Source organism: Saccopteryx leptura, chromosome 2, assembly GCF_036850995.1.
Source record: "Saccopteryx leptura isolate mSacLep1 chromosome 2, mSacLep1_pri_phased_curated, whole genome shotgun sequence".
Taxonomy (NCBI): Eukaryota; Metazoa; Chordata; class Mammalia; order Chiroptera; family Emballonuridae; genus Saccopteryx; species Saccopteryx leptura.
The window spans coordinates 172,700,084-172,715,480 of NC_089504.1; the positions used below are offsets into that span (position 1 = coordinate 172,700,084).

The 15,397-nt window shown below is 39.1% G+C and overlaps 1 protein-coding gene across 1 annotated transcript in view; it reads right to left on the reverse strand.

Moving 5' to 3' along the window:
- USP15 (ubiquitin specific peptidase 15) overlaps positions 1-15,397 on the reverse strand; it is a 164,152-nt gene that overhangs the window by 84,143 nt on the left and 64,612 nt on the right. Inside the window, 1 exon segment of the mRNA XM_066369325.1 lies at positions 5,057-5,118. Coding sequence (XP_066225422.1) covers positions 5,057-5,118 — 62 coding nt within the window.

Here is a 15,397-nt window from a genome sequence, read left to right on the forward strand (position 1 = left end):
TTGGGGCGTCGCTCTGCCGCAATCAGAGCCATTCTAGTGTCTGAGGCAGAGGCCACAGGGCCATCCTCAGCGCCCGGCAAACTTTGCTCCAGTGGAGCCCTGGCTGCAGGAGGGGAAGAGAAAGACAGAGAGGAAGGAGAGGGGGAGAGGTGGAGAAGCAGATGGGCGCTTCTCCTGTGTGCCCTGGCTGGGGATCAAACCTGGGACTGCTGCATGCCAGGCCGACGCTCTACCACTGAGCCAACCGGCCAGGGCCTATAAGTAATTTTATAATATCAAAAGTTATTTAAAGGTATAACAAGTATATAATAAACTAAAGATAAGCTAGAACAGAACACTTCTGATCTAAAGAATAAATGTAAATATTCACAAAGAAATTATTCCTAACTTCTAAAACTTCATTACCAAGAAATCTATACAATTCTACGTTGTGTTCTTATAATCTTCTTAAGGTCTATCCTTGGGTTATATCCAAGTAGAGTAAGAAAAAAATGTAATTAATATACCTAGACACAGCCTCATGAAATTTAAATTAAAAAACTTCACACAAGATAAAAAGGATACAGACCATTCATTAAAGGAATACTGTTTTGTTTTAGTGAGAGGCAGAGAGAGAGAGAGAGAGAGAGAGAGAGGCAGGGAGAGTGAGAAAAATCAACTAGTAGATGTGTCATATAAATTGTTCCAGAGCATTTTAGTTTTGAAAAAATTAAGTACCAGGCCATTCTTCTCTTTTATTTACTAGATTAGTAAATACAAATTATAATCAATTTATTAAAAAAAATCATTATTTTAAATATTCAAAATACAGGTAGGTCTATAATTCCTTATTAGGAAACCTGGAATTTCAAAGCTCTGAAACTTAACTTTTTTTTCATGATTCAATTAAGGATAATCTAAGGTGACCTAATTATGAAGCTATTTACAGTCCTTTTATACCCTATTTAGTGTAAATATTTGCTGGATATTAATATGTTTGATTATGACAGGTCCCCTGGACTCTACCAAAATATAAAATACGAGGTGGCATATGTATTATATTTACTTCTCAAAAGTTTAAAAAGTCTTAATATTGAGATACAGCTAGTCTTAAGTGTTTTTGATAATGCAATGTGGATCAGATGTTAAAACAGTTAAAAATTATTTTCTCTCATCCCATGTTTGATGTAGTCCTATCAAGTTTGTGCTTTTGTAGTCATCATAAAGAAATTACCACCTAGAGCAGTGGTTCTCAAAGTGTGCTCCAGAGTGCACTGGTGCGCCCTAGATTTCCAGCTGCGCCCTATGGTATTCCAGAGAAATATGTGCCTGTTGGGGGACCAAAAACCAATAGGGTTTTTGGAGTTTAAATTTTGGGGGGACAGGTGTGGGGAATTGCCTGTAAGCTGACAGTCTGCTCAACCCCCCAACCTCACTTGCCTGATTAGACTGCAAAAGGCTGTTAAGCTGTGGTACTGGATTGTTTACACTACCCGCCATGTTCCCCAGAAAGACTGGAGGCAAGTTTCTTCTATCCTTTGTTTGGTGTAAAGTTAAGATGATATGTATGGTGGGGGTTTTCTGCACTTGGTAAAATTCTTGGGTTGCCTTGGAAACATAAAGATCTCATTGATTTGCTAATGGCCCACTTTGCCTTATAAAATAAAGCAAAATGCAGTTTTGGGCACGCTTTGTTCATGCCAGCAGCAATTACAGGGCTCTCCTGACCCCGTATTTTCTTAATTCTGCACCATTCCCACTCAGGACCTGGAATTACTAGGTGTGCCAGTTTGCAGCATGTGCCCAGATATAAAAATAAATATAGTTACTCTATTATACCATTTCATTACGGAAATACCGCCCTTTTTGTTAACACATTATTATATTTATTATTAACACACCATTATATTATTTTAGATAAATACACCCAAATAAAATGGATAGATTTCTAAAAAAGAAGCGTGACATTGAAGAATCCGATTCTGGAAGTGAGCTAAAGTTAAGTGTAAATAAAACAAGACTTGAAGGCTGACAGGCAGAATTTAATTTATAGCATTTTCCATCACTTAACACTGAACAATACGATTGGATTAGAAACCCATTCGTGGAAGCTTCAAGTGATTTTGGTTTAACATTAACAGAAGAAGAACTGGCAGCTATATCTACTGATCATGGATTGATGATTAAACATAAGAAACTGTCTCTTGAAGCCTTTTGGATTTGTATAAAAGAAGAATATGTGGCAAAATCTAAAAAAGCTTTCAACATCCTATTTATGTGAATTAGGATTTTCTTTTTTTTTTCATTTTTCGGAAGCTGGAAACAGGGAGAGACAGTCAGACTCCCACATGCGTCTGACCGGGATCCACCCGGCATGCCCACTATGGGGCGACGCTCTGCCCACCAGGGGGCGATGCTCTGCCCATCCTGGGGGTCGCCATGTTGCGACCAGAGCTACTCTAGCGCCTGAGGCAGAGGCCACAGAGCCATCCCCAGCGCCCGGGCCATCTTTGCTCCAATGGAGCCTTGGCTGCGGGAGGGGAAGAGAGAGACAGAGAGGAAAGCGCAGCGGAGGGGTGGAGAAGCAAATGGGCGCTTCTCCTGTGTGCCCTGGCCGGGAATCTAACCCGGGTCCTCCGCACGCTAGGCCGACGCTCTACCACTGAGCCAACCGGCCAGGGCCAAATTAGGATTTTCTACCCTCAACACAAGAGTAGAAAGAGAGGAATTCTTCAATGTACTGATGAGGAAATGAGAGTTTGCTTTTCAAATACATGCAATGCCCAAACATTGAAGAAATCGCTAGGACACATCAGGCTCATGTTTCTCGTAAACACAAGAATGAAAAAACTTAACACATTCGTGCTGGGACCTACTGAATTTACTAAATCTTACTAAAAATGTATCTTATATATATAAAAAGATAACTTTTTTGTTGTTTTTTTTTAAACCCTTTTTTATGAATTCTAAAAGGCATAACAAAAAATGTAACATAAATGTGTTTTTTAATGTCAAAATTTAATTTTGTTGATTTCGTTTAATTACCATAAAAGCACGCTTGGACTTTATGTATATTTTCTTTAATATTTGACTTAATTATTATAACATATTTCTCAGAAACTTGTATATAGTGCGCCTACTATAGAATTTTAAATGCGCCCCGACTTTAAAACGTTTGAGAACCACTGACCTAGAGCAATGTCATAAAGTTTTCCTCCTAAAATTTCTTATAGAAGTTTTATATTTTCAGGTTTTATTTTTAAATCTTTAAACCACATATCTGATAAATAGTTAATGCCCAAAATATATAAAAAAAAACTCCAACAATATGACAGCAAAAAACTCCAAATACCCAGAATTTATGACTTGAACAAACATTTCTCCAGAGAAGGTGTACAAATGGTTAACGGGTATATGAAAAGATGCTCAACATCAGTAATCATTGCAGAAATGCAAATCAAAACCACGAGATATCCCCTCATACCTATTAGGGTGGGTATTATCAAAAGGACAAATCATTAAGTGCTAGCAAGAATGTGACGAAAAAATGTAAAATAATGCAGTTTATATGGAAAGCAGTATGAAAGTTCCTCAAAAATATAATCTAGAAATCTCACTTCTGAGTATATAGTCAGAGGAATAAAAATCAGTATCTTTAAAAGATATCTGTATCCCGGCCCTGGCCGGTTGGCTCAGTGGTAGAGCGTCAGCCTGGCGTGCAGAAGTCCCGGGTTCGATTCCCAGCCAGGGCACACAGGAGAGGCGCCCATCTGCTTCTCCACCCCTCCCCCTCTCCTTCCTCTCTGTCTCTCTCTTCCCCTGCCGCAGCCGAGGCTCCATTGGAGCAAAGATGGCCCGAGCGCTGGGGATGGCTCTGTGGCCTCTGCCTCAGGCGCTAGAGTGGCTCTGGTCGCAATATAGTGACGCCCCAGATGGGCAGAGCGTCGCCCCCTGGTGGGCGTGCTGGGTGGATCCCAGTCGGGCGCATGCGGGGAGTCTGTCTGACTGTCTCTCCCCGTTTCTAGCTTCAGAAAAATACAAAAAAAAAAAGATATCTGTATCCCATGCTCACTGCAGTACAATTCACAATAGCTAAGATGGAAACAACCTAAATGTACATCAAAGAACGAATGGATAAAAAAAGTGTGGTATATACAAAGAACGAAATATTATTCAGTCTTAAAAAAGGGAAAAAAAATCCTGCTGTGTGTGATAACATGGATAAACCTGGGGGATATTATGCAAGATAAAATTAGCTAGCCATAGAAGGACAAATACTGCATGGTTCTACTTAATATGAAGTATCTAAACGAGTCAAATTCACAGAAACAAAGTAAAATAGCAGTTGCTAGGGAAAGAAATGGAAAGTTAGTGTTCAGCAGGAATAGAGTTTTAGTTATACAAGATGAATAAAGTCTAATAGCTATACAACAATGTGCCTATATTTAACAATACTGTATTATGAACTTAAAAGTTCGTTAAGAGTGTAGGTCTCAAGCATTCTTACCATAGTTGAAAGAAAAGTTAAAAAGATTCCTAATTTTTTAACCCTCACTTACTATCACAAGCAATTTTTATACTCCTGTATCTCTACTTGTGCTTTTATCTTCTAAAATACTTATTTTAATGAATAAAAATATTACTTTCACAACAGAATCATTATGATAAAGAACATCTTTTTAAAAGACACTTGAAAACTATCACAAGCTTGAAACAAAATATTAAATGTTTAAAGTGATTTAAATATTAGATAATGTAGCAAATGAACTTGACTCGAAGGAACCACTGAGCTAAAGCCAGCCTTGTATTAGATAATGTAGCATAACAGTTATAACATTTATACTGTACCTCATTCTAGAAGAGATTTGAATTGAAAGCCTTATCGCAATAGCATATTAATTTAAGTGTAAATTTAGGTATTTTCTATATTGAGAATATATTCTTATTTCAGAATAAAATATAAAGAAGGTATATACAACACACAATTTAGATTCTTCTATCATTATGGATTTCATTATCTCAAACCAAAGGCTTCTAAATCATATAGTATGCCATCATAAAAAGTGGGAACACTTACTTAGGAGTAGCAGGACCCCTTGGCCATGTTCCGTCTTCATTTTTCTGTTCTATCACTAACACCTGCAAATATGACACAATAAAAGAGTGTTGTTTTCTTAACCCTGATGTTAAAATTGTTTTAGAAGAATAGCTGAATTCACTAAGAAACTAAAGTAACCTGTGATTAATTATAAAACACAGTAGACACGGTAAACAGGAATTTGCATTTTGATTCCAAAGCTGGGCAAGGGAGACAAAAATTTAAGGAGTCAAATATAAAGAGTAAGCAATTGAACAACACACACGTGCATGAACATATGCAAAAGATAAGGGCCACTTATTCTGAGAGGTAAACTCTAATAATATATTTTTGTTTCACTTCCTAAAAAGAATACTTTCAATTTCAGTAAAATAATTTAAAAGCCCAGGATAGTATTTAGCTTATTCATCATTAATCAGAAAATCACATAAAATTTGGAAAACTTAATGTACATTTTTGGAAACATTCCTATTTCAAAATCTGGTAAATGCATTCCTAGCAAGATCAAATTATTTAACTTCCTGAGGCCTTAATTGTTTTAATGTACATGATTAGAAAGAATAAGAACCATTATATACGGTCTACTGGAAAGTTCTGTCCGTTTTTGGAATAAAACAAAATACAAATTTTTCTTACCATCAATAAACTTTATTAAATAATATAATTGCCATTATTATTGATTTCTTGCCAGCGTGAGGGCAATTTGTATATCCCATTTTTGAAAAATGTTTTATCTTTTGATGCAAAAAATTGAACCAGTGCTTGTTTGATATCTTCTTCATTTTTGAAATTTTTTCCCTTCAAAAAATTTTGTAAGGACAAAAACAAGTGATAGTGGGAGGGTGCTAAGTCCGGGGAATATGGTGGATGAGACAGAATTTCCCAGCCTAGTTCTGCAATTTTTTGACGAGTCCCCAAAGCAGCATGTGGCCTGGCATTATCATGATGCAGTATGATGTTCTTCCTATTGAACATTGCCGGCCTCTTTTCTTGGACTGCTGTCTTTAAATTATCCAGTTGAAAACTATCTGACAATACTTCTCCGAATTGAGCTTTTCGTTCGGTTTTGAAAGCTCATAATGTATTGGTTCTCGAATGTCCCACCATATACACAACATTCTCTTATTCAGAGTCAAATTTGGTTTAGAGGTGGAAGGGCTAGGTTTTCCAGGTTCACAATATGCCCTTTTCCTTACAATGTTTTCGTAGGTAATCCACTTTTCATCACCAGTAATCATCCAGTTCAAGAAGGGCTCGATTTTGTTTCGAGCAAGCAGAGATGTGCATATGACGACTCGATCATCCAAATTCTTCTGACTTAATTCATGTGGCACCCATCTTGAATATTTCCACACCAATCCTACCTTCCGAATATGGTCTGAAAAGGTTTGCTGAGCTGAATTAAGCCTTTTCTGCGATCTCCGATGTTGTCAGAAAAGGATCTTGCTCCAACATGGTCTTAACAACATCATCATCGATCAAAAATGGTCTCCCAGAACGTGGCTTATCAGAAAGGTCGAAATCACCTGTTTCGAATTTTTCGAACCATCTTCTGTATGTCCTATCAGAAACCGTACCTTCTCCAGACACTTTCAATAAATTTCTACATGCTTCTGTAGCATTTCTTCCTTGTTGAAATTCGTAAAAATTACAGTGGCGTAAATGAACTTTATCAGTAGCCATGGGTACACTATCGCTTCACACATAAGACTAATATGAATCAACTTTGTTTTAGTTAATTTGCTACGTCAGTATGTATACATTAAGTGATAAAAATAGAGAGGCACACATGTGCCAAATAAACGTGCTTACGTGTCGAAACTTGTGATAGAAACGGACAGAACTTTCCGGTAGACCTGATATAAGATCAATCACTAAAAAGGGTTACAGAAATAATACTATATATTTCAAGTTGTACTCCTGGAGCTACCTCAGGGCCTGATGAATGGTAACCAAGGAGCAAGGTGTACATCTACTGTCAGACAAAAGGGTTGGCTAGTTGGGGAGGAAAGTGCTGACTAAGCAGTAGAGCTGCAAGTTTCTCACTCCAGCTTTGATCAGATAACTCTTCTTTTAATTTTAAGACACATTAAAATGGTAAGATTTCACTTAAAAAATAATTTTTTTTTAAGCGAGAGAGGGGAGATAGAGATAGACAGACTCATATGCACCCTGATCAGGATGCACCCGGCAATCACTGTCTGGGGTTGATGCTCAATCAACTGAGCTATCCTCAACACACAGGGCCAATGATTGGACCAACTTAGCTATCCCTCAGTGCCTAGGGCCAACACTTGAACCAATCAAGTGACTGGCTGCGAGAGGAAGAGAGAGAGAAGGAGGAAAAGGAAGGGAGAGAGAGGCAGATGGTTGCTTCTCATGTGTGCCCTGACTGGGGATCAAACCCAGATTGTCTGCATACCTGGCTGACATTCCATCTACTGAGCCAGCTAACCAGGGCCAAGAAATACTAAGTATGAAAATCACCTTTTAAATCCTATTGCAAGATTTGTCATATAGAGAGTGGCAAGATGGTGATGGAGTAGGTGGACTTACCAACTTCCACCTCCCAGAATCAAAGTGGATTACAACTTAATTTTAAGAACCATCATATGGAAAAACCAACTTTGGACTAAACTAAGAGGAATCCTCAACCAAGGAACAAAGGAACACTGAAGAAGCCACACTGAGACCGGTATGAAAAGCAGAAATGCGGAGAGGGCTGCCCAGCTCCCGGGAGCGAATGGCAGCCTGGAGAGACTCACGTGGTGGGAAGAGACTTTAGTGGAGAGGAGTGGGTCCTGAGCCCCGGAACAAAGCCCCAGCCTGTAGCCCAAGAGCCTAGAAGAGGCGTGTGGACAGTATTTAGCTGTGAAACAAGTCAGGATACTGTTTGTGAGAAAGAGACTGATTTCTCAGACCCGGGATACTCCTTAAAGGGACCATGCAGAAAACCTCTCTCACAACCACTCACCCGGGGCTCTGGAGGATAGGAGAGAGGAGAGGATTGAAGCACCTGGAAGAGAGTGTAATCTAGGAGGCACAGGGAGAAACACTTTGAGGGACAGCCACCCTAACCCCGGGCTGAGTCACTCCCCAAATCTGAAGAGAATATTTCCCCTGGAAACAGCAATATCAGCAAAGGGAAGGAGGACACCAGCCAAACAAGCTCTCCCATGGCACTCAGAGCAGTCGCTTAGAAGGAGGGAGCTTTCAGTACTATAGTATTGAGTGTCAGGGTCTGAGCTTCGCTGCCCCCACCCACACGGTTGAGGACTCACTGGAGGGCAGGCAGCAGCGGGATATGGAAGCGCGGATCCGTGGCAAGGGCAGAAGCTGGCTGGCCACCACTGAGGCCCGGGTGTGAGCTCAGTCTTCCCTTGCGGGGTGAAGGGGACGCATGAAAATGGTCAGGCCCAACTGTGGGGGAAGGGTGGGAGCCCTGGAAGGGCGGAGACCCGCTGCTGAGCCGCAGAACCCAGGCATGCAGCTCACCCGAGCGGGCTCCTCCCACGGGGGTGGGGTGAAAGCCCAGAGCAGGTGGAGACCAACAGCTGAAAAAAGGTGCTCACCACTGCCTGCAGTGCCCAGGCTTGAGCCTAGGCACAACGCATAATCACACCCACGGGGGCGGGGCGAAGGCCAAGGCCAACGAGGCTTGTAAACCCAGGCACATGATCACAGCCCCTCCCGTGGAGGAAAGGCGAAAACCGCAGCGACAGCCCCAGTGGGCTGGCATCAGCAACGCCCATACCTGAACACTCTAGGCAGCAGCAGCAGAGGGGGTGGCGGGCCTGCAGACAGACAACACATAGGGAACACAGACGCCACACCAACTGGACTCCAGTGGTCAAACCCTTCTTATACACAGACAAGAAAGGAAGGCAGAAAAATGCTCCACAAATGAATCAAGAGAAATCCTCAGAAAAGGAACTGAATGAGTCAGATATAATCAAATTACTGGATGCAGAGTGTAAAATACCGATTGTTAGGATACTCAAAGATCTTAAAACAACAAATGATGGTCATTACAAACACTTAAATAAAGACATAGCAAATACAAAAAAGGACATTGAAATAATAAAAACGAATCAGTCAGAAATGGCAAACACAGTATCAGAAATGAAGACCACAGTGGAAGGAATTAAAAGCAGGATGGATGAAGCTGAGGACTGAAACAGCAAGTTAGAGGACAAGACAAACGAAGGCACGAAGCAGAGCAGAAAAAAGAAGAGACTCAAAAAGTCTGAGGAAACTCTAAGAGAGCTCTGTGAAAACATGAAGAGAAATAACATCCATATTAGAAGGGTTCCAGAAGAAAAAAAGAAAGAATAAGGGATAGAGACTTTGTTCAATCATATCATAGCTGAAAACTTCCTTAAATTAGTACAGGGAAAACTCTCACAAGTTCAAGAAGCACAGAGAACTCTATGAAAGAGAAACCCAAAATCTACACCAAGACAGACTACTCAACAGAAACACTTGATGCCAGAAGGGAATGGCAAGAAATATTCAAAGTAATGCAGAACAAGAGCCTACAACCAAGAGTACTTTAGCCAGCAAGGCTATCTTTTAAAATTGAAGGAGAAATAAAAAGCTTCCCCAAAAAAATATAACTCAAGGAATTCACTACAACCAAACCAATGCTGCAAGAAATGCTAAGGGACCTGTTGTAAACAGATCAAAGGGGAAAAAAAATATAGAAAAAGAGGGATACAGCTTTAAAGAATAAAATGGAAATAAACAACTACATATCAGTAACCTTAAATGTAAATGGATTAAATGATCCGATTAAAAGACACAGGGTAGCCCTGGCCGGTTGGCTCAGTGGTAGAGCGTCAGCCTGGCGTGCAGAAGTCCCGGGTTCGATTCCCGGCCAGGGCACACAGGAGAAGCGCCCATCTGCTTCTCCCCTCCCCCTCTCCTTCCTCTCTGTCTCTCTCTTCCCCTCCCGCAGCCGAGGCTCCATTGGAGCAAAGATGGCCCGGGCGCTGGGGATGGCTCCTTGGCCTCTGCCCCAGGTGCTAGAGTGGCTCTGGTCGCGACAGAGCGACCCCCTGGAGGGGCAGAGCATCGCCCCCTGGTGGGCAAAGCGTCGCCCCTGGTGGGCGTGCCGGGTGGATCCCGGTCAGGCGCATGCGGGAGTCTGTCTGACTGTCTCTCCCCATTTCCAGCTTCAGAAAAATACAAAAAAAAAAAAAAAAAAAAAAGACATAGGGTAGCTGCATGGATAAGAAAACAGGACCCATACATATGCGATCTACAAGACACACCTTAAAACAAAAGATACACATAGACTGAAGGTAAAAGGATGGAAAAAAAAATATTTCATGTAAATGGAAATGAAAGAAAAGCTGGGGTAGCAATACTTATATCAGATAAAATGGACTTTAAAACAAAGGCTATAGTAAGAGAGAAAGAAGGTCACTACATAATGATAAAAGGAGCAATCCAACAGGAAGATAAACCATTATAAATATCTACACACCTAATATAGGAGCACCTAAATATATAAAGCAGACTTTGATGGATATAAAGGGTGAGATCAGCAGCAATACTATAATAGTAGGGGATTTCAATACCCCACTAACATCACTAGATAGATCCTCAAGAAAGAAAATTAACGAAGAAACAGCAGATTTAAAGGACATCCTAGATCAACTTTATTTAATAGATATCTTCAGAACCTTTCACCCTAAAGCAGCAGAGTATACATTCTTTTCAAGTGCTTATGGTACATTCTCTAGGATAGACCACATGTTAGGGCACAAAAGCGGTCTCAACAAATTCAACAAGATTTAAATCATATCGAGCACTTTCTCTGATCACAATGGGATGAAACTAGAAATCAATCACAACAGAAAAACTAAAAAATACTCAAACACTTGGAAACTAAATAGCATGTTATTAAATAACAAATGGGTTAACAATGAGATCAAAGAAGAAATAAAAAAATTCCTAGAAATGAATGATAATGAGCATAGAGCAACTCAAAATTTATGGGACACAGGAAAAGCAGTCCTGAGAAGGAAGTTCATAGCATTACAGGCATACCTTAAGAAGCTAGAAAAAGCTCAATAAACAACTTGACCCTGCATCTAAAAGAACTAGAAAAAGAACAGCAAGTAAAGCCCAGAGGAAGTAGAAGGAAGGAAATAATAAAGATCAGAGCAGAAATAAATGACACAGAGGCTCAAGAAACAATACAGAGGATCAATGAAATCAGGAGCTGGTTCTTTGAAACAATAAATAAGATAGATAAACCTTTAACCAGACTCACCAAGAAAAAAAGAGAGACTTAAATAAATAAAATTAGAAAAGAGAGTGGAGAAATAATAACTGACACAACAGAAATACAAAATATTGTAAAAAAATACTAGGAAGAACTGTATGCCAAAAAAATTAGACAACCTACACGAAATAGACAAAGTCCTTAAAACATATAATTTTTCAAAAATTAATCTAGAAGAATCAGAAAATTAGACAAACTACACGAAATAGACAAATTCCTTAAAACATATAATTTTTCAAAAATTAATCTAGAAGAATCAGAAAACCTAAACAGACTTATTACAACAAATGAGATTGAAACAGTTATCAAAAAACTCCCAACAAAGAAAAGTCCTGGGCCTGATGGCTTCACAAGTGAATTCTACCAAATATTAAAAGAAGAACTACTGGACCTGATGAATGAATTCAGCAAGGTGCAGGGTATAAAATTAATACTCAGAAATCAGAGGCATTTTTATAAACCAACAATGAGTTGTAAAAAGAGAAATTAAGAAAACAATCCCTGTCAAAATTGCAACCAAAAAAATATAGTACCTAGGAGTAAATTTAAGCAAGGAGATTAAAGACTTGTATTCGGAAAATTATAAAACATTGATAAAAGAAATCAAAGAAGATACAAACAAGTGGATACATATACCATGCTCATAGTTAGGAAGAATAAACATCATTAAAATGTCTATATTACCCAAAGCAATTTATAAATTCAATGCAATACAATTAAAATACCAATGGCATACTTCAAAGATATAGAAAAAATATTGCAAAAATTTACATGAAACCAAAAAAGAACACGAATAGCCTCAGCAATCTTGAAAAGGAAGAATAAAGTGGGAGGTATCACACTTCCTGATATCAAGTTATACTACAAGGCCATTGTACTCAAAACAGCTTGGTACTGGCATAAGAACAGGCATATAGATCAATGGGACAGAACTGAGAACCCAGAAATAAACCCACACCTTTATGGACGATTGATATTTGATAAAGGAGGTAAGAGCATACAGTGGGGTAAAGACAGTCTCTTTAACACATGGTGTTGGAAAAACTGGACAGCTACCTGCAAAAAAATGAAACTAGATCACCAACTTATACCATTCACAAAAATAAACTCAAAATAAATAAAAGACTTACATGTAAGTCATCAAACCATTAGCATCTTAGAAGAAATCATAGGCAGTAAGCTCTCTGATATCTCTCACAACAATGTATTTGCCGATTTATCTCCATGGGGAGGTGAAATAAAAGATAGGATAAACAAATGGGACTATATCAAACTAAAAAGCTTTTGCACAGCTAAAGACAATAAGAACAGAATAAAAAAACTACACAATGGGAGAACATATTCGACAATACGTCTGATAAGGGGTTAATAACCAAAATTTATAAAGAACTTGTAAAACTCCACACCAGGAAGACAAACAATCCAATCAAAAAATATGCAAAAGAAATGAATAGACACTTCTCCAAAGAGAACATACAGATGGCCAATAGGCATATGAAAAATGCTCAACATCACTAATCATTAGAGAAATGCAAATTAAAACCACAATGAGATATCACCTCACACCAGTCAGAATGGCGCTCATCAACAAAACAACACAGAATAAGTGCTGGCGAGGATGTGGAGAAAAGGGAACCCTCCTGCACTGCTGGTGGGAATGCAGACTGGTGCAGCCACTGTGGAAAACAGTATGGAGACTCCTCAAGAAATTAAAAATCGACTGCCTTTTGACCCAGCTATACCACTGTTAGGAATATATCCCAAGAACACTATAGCAGTGTTTGAAAAGAAGAAATGCACCCCTATGTTTATGGCAGCATTGTTCACAATAGCGAAGATTTGGAAACAGCCGAAGATTTGTCCATCAGTGGACGAGTGGACTAAAAAGCTTTCGTACATATATACTATGGAATACTACTCAGTCATAAGAAATGATGACATCGGATCATTTACAACAACATGGATAGACCTTGATAACATTATACTGAGTGAAATAAGTAAATCAGAATAAACTAAGAACTATATGATTCCATACATAGGTGGTAAATAAAAATGAGACTCAGAGACATGGACAAGAGAGTGGTGGTTATGAGTTGGGGTAGTGGAGGGGCACTAAGAAAACCAGATAGAAGGTGACAGAAGACAATTTGACTTTGGGTTAGGGGTGTGCAACATAATCAAATGTCAGAATAACCTGGAGATGTTTTCTCTGAACATATGTACCCTGATTTATCAATGTCACCCCATTAAAATTAATAATAATAATAATAAAAAATAAAAACAGTATATATTTTAGCAATAAATATTTTGAAATAAAAAAAGATTTGTCATATGGTAGGCATTTACTAAAAATTAATTTCCCTCTGTTCCTTTGTATTTTTAACAACTTGTTTCATACTATTGATGTCAAAAGTAATTTTAAATAAAACAGAGCAGGCCCTGGCTGGTTGGCTCAGTGTTAGAGCGTCAGCCTGGCGTGCGGGAGTCCTGGGTTCGATTCCCGGCCAGGGAAGCGCCCATCTGCTTCTCCACTCCTCCCCCTCTCCTTCCTCTTTGTCTCTCTCTTCCTCTCCCGCAACCAAGGCTCCATTGGAGCAAGAATGGCCTGGGTGCTGAGGATGGCTCTATGGCCTCTGCCTCAGGCGGTAGAATGGCTGTGGTCGCAACAGAGCAATGCCCCAGGTCGGCGGAACATCGCCCTCTGGTGGGCATGCTGGGTGGACCCCGGTCAGGAGCATGCGGGAGTCTGTCTGACTGCCTCCCCATTTCCAACTTCAGAAAAATCCAAAAAAAAAAAAAAAATAGGGCAAATTAAGACAAAAACTTCCATATACTGGAGTATGAGGCTCGGTGGTTAAGTTAAAAATAAAAACAAAAATAAATAAGAAGGAAAGTCCAAACAAAACAAAGACCTCATCATCTAGCTGGGGAGCTCCATATATCAATAAATGAAGTACATAATGATATAAAAGACATACACCAATCATTATGGAAGTTAAGGAAGCCATGTTTTATCCAAAGTAGAAAAATCCTATACCTCAAGAAGATATTGAGAAAAATAGAAAGGCTGAAGAGATAGTGTGATATCTGAGTTGGAATCTGAAGGATGAATCATCTGAGGGGGTTAGACTACATGATAGAATGAAATAGTTAATTTCAATATTTTGAAGTTGAAAAAAACCTTTTGCTGGACGGATGCAGGGATTAAGAAGAATGGCACACTGCTGCGTCTATGAAATAATATGTAGAAAAGCACAGGAGTACGGATGGCACAGTATGCTTAGGGCACCACACACAGTTCAGTTTGGTTTTCTGAGAATGTAAGTAGCAAAGCAAGGATAACCTACAGATGACAGAAGATTGGCAAACATCAAAATGTAACTTGCAAGATGTGTTAAGGTGCCTGGACTTTATTCTATATTGTTATGGAACCAGAAAAGGTTTGATGAAAAGGAAATAGTAAGGTTTACAATTTATAAAGAGTACTGTGACAAATATGGAAGTGAACATGCAAAACCCTGGAGGTAGAGGTATCTGCTGAGAAAAGATAGGGATGGGAGTGACATAAAGATTAATTAAGGAAATACAAGAAAGTAGAATAAGTAGGCCTTGCTAGCTGAGTCTAAATGTCTTCATTTCTCAGTGAATTCATGTCTTTGGATTATGCCATAAAGAAAGAACAAATCAGGGGGTTGATACCTTCTAGCAGGAGCTGGCAAACTAAAGTTCACTTAGCTCATTGACTGTTTTCATAAATATAGTTTGTTGGAATAGATCCATTTCCATTTGTTTACATATCCTATGGCTACTTTCATGCTACTACAATGGCAGAGTTTTAGTTGTAACAGAAACCATGTGGATGGCTGAGCCAAAATATTTAATTTGATACTTGATAGAAAGTTTGCTGACCCATCTTATCAGCTGTTTTGTGTGTATGTGTGTGTGTGTGTGTGTGTGTGTGTGTGTGTTTTAGATAATGAGTTCTTGTTTTATAGTCAAGCTCAAGGAGGGAAACAGAAGTTACAGGT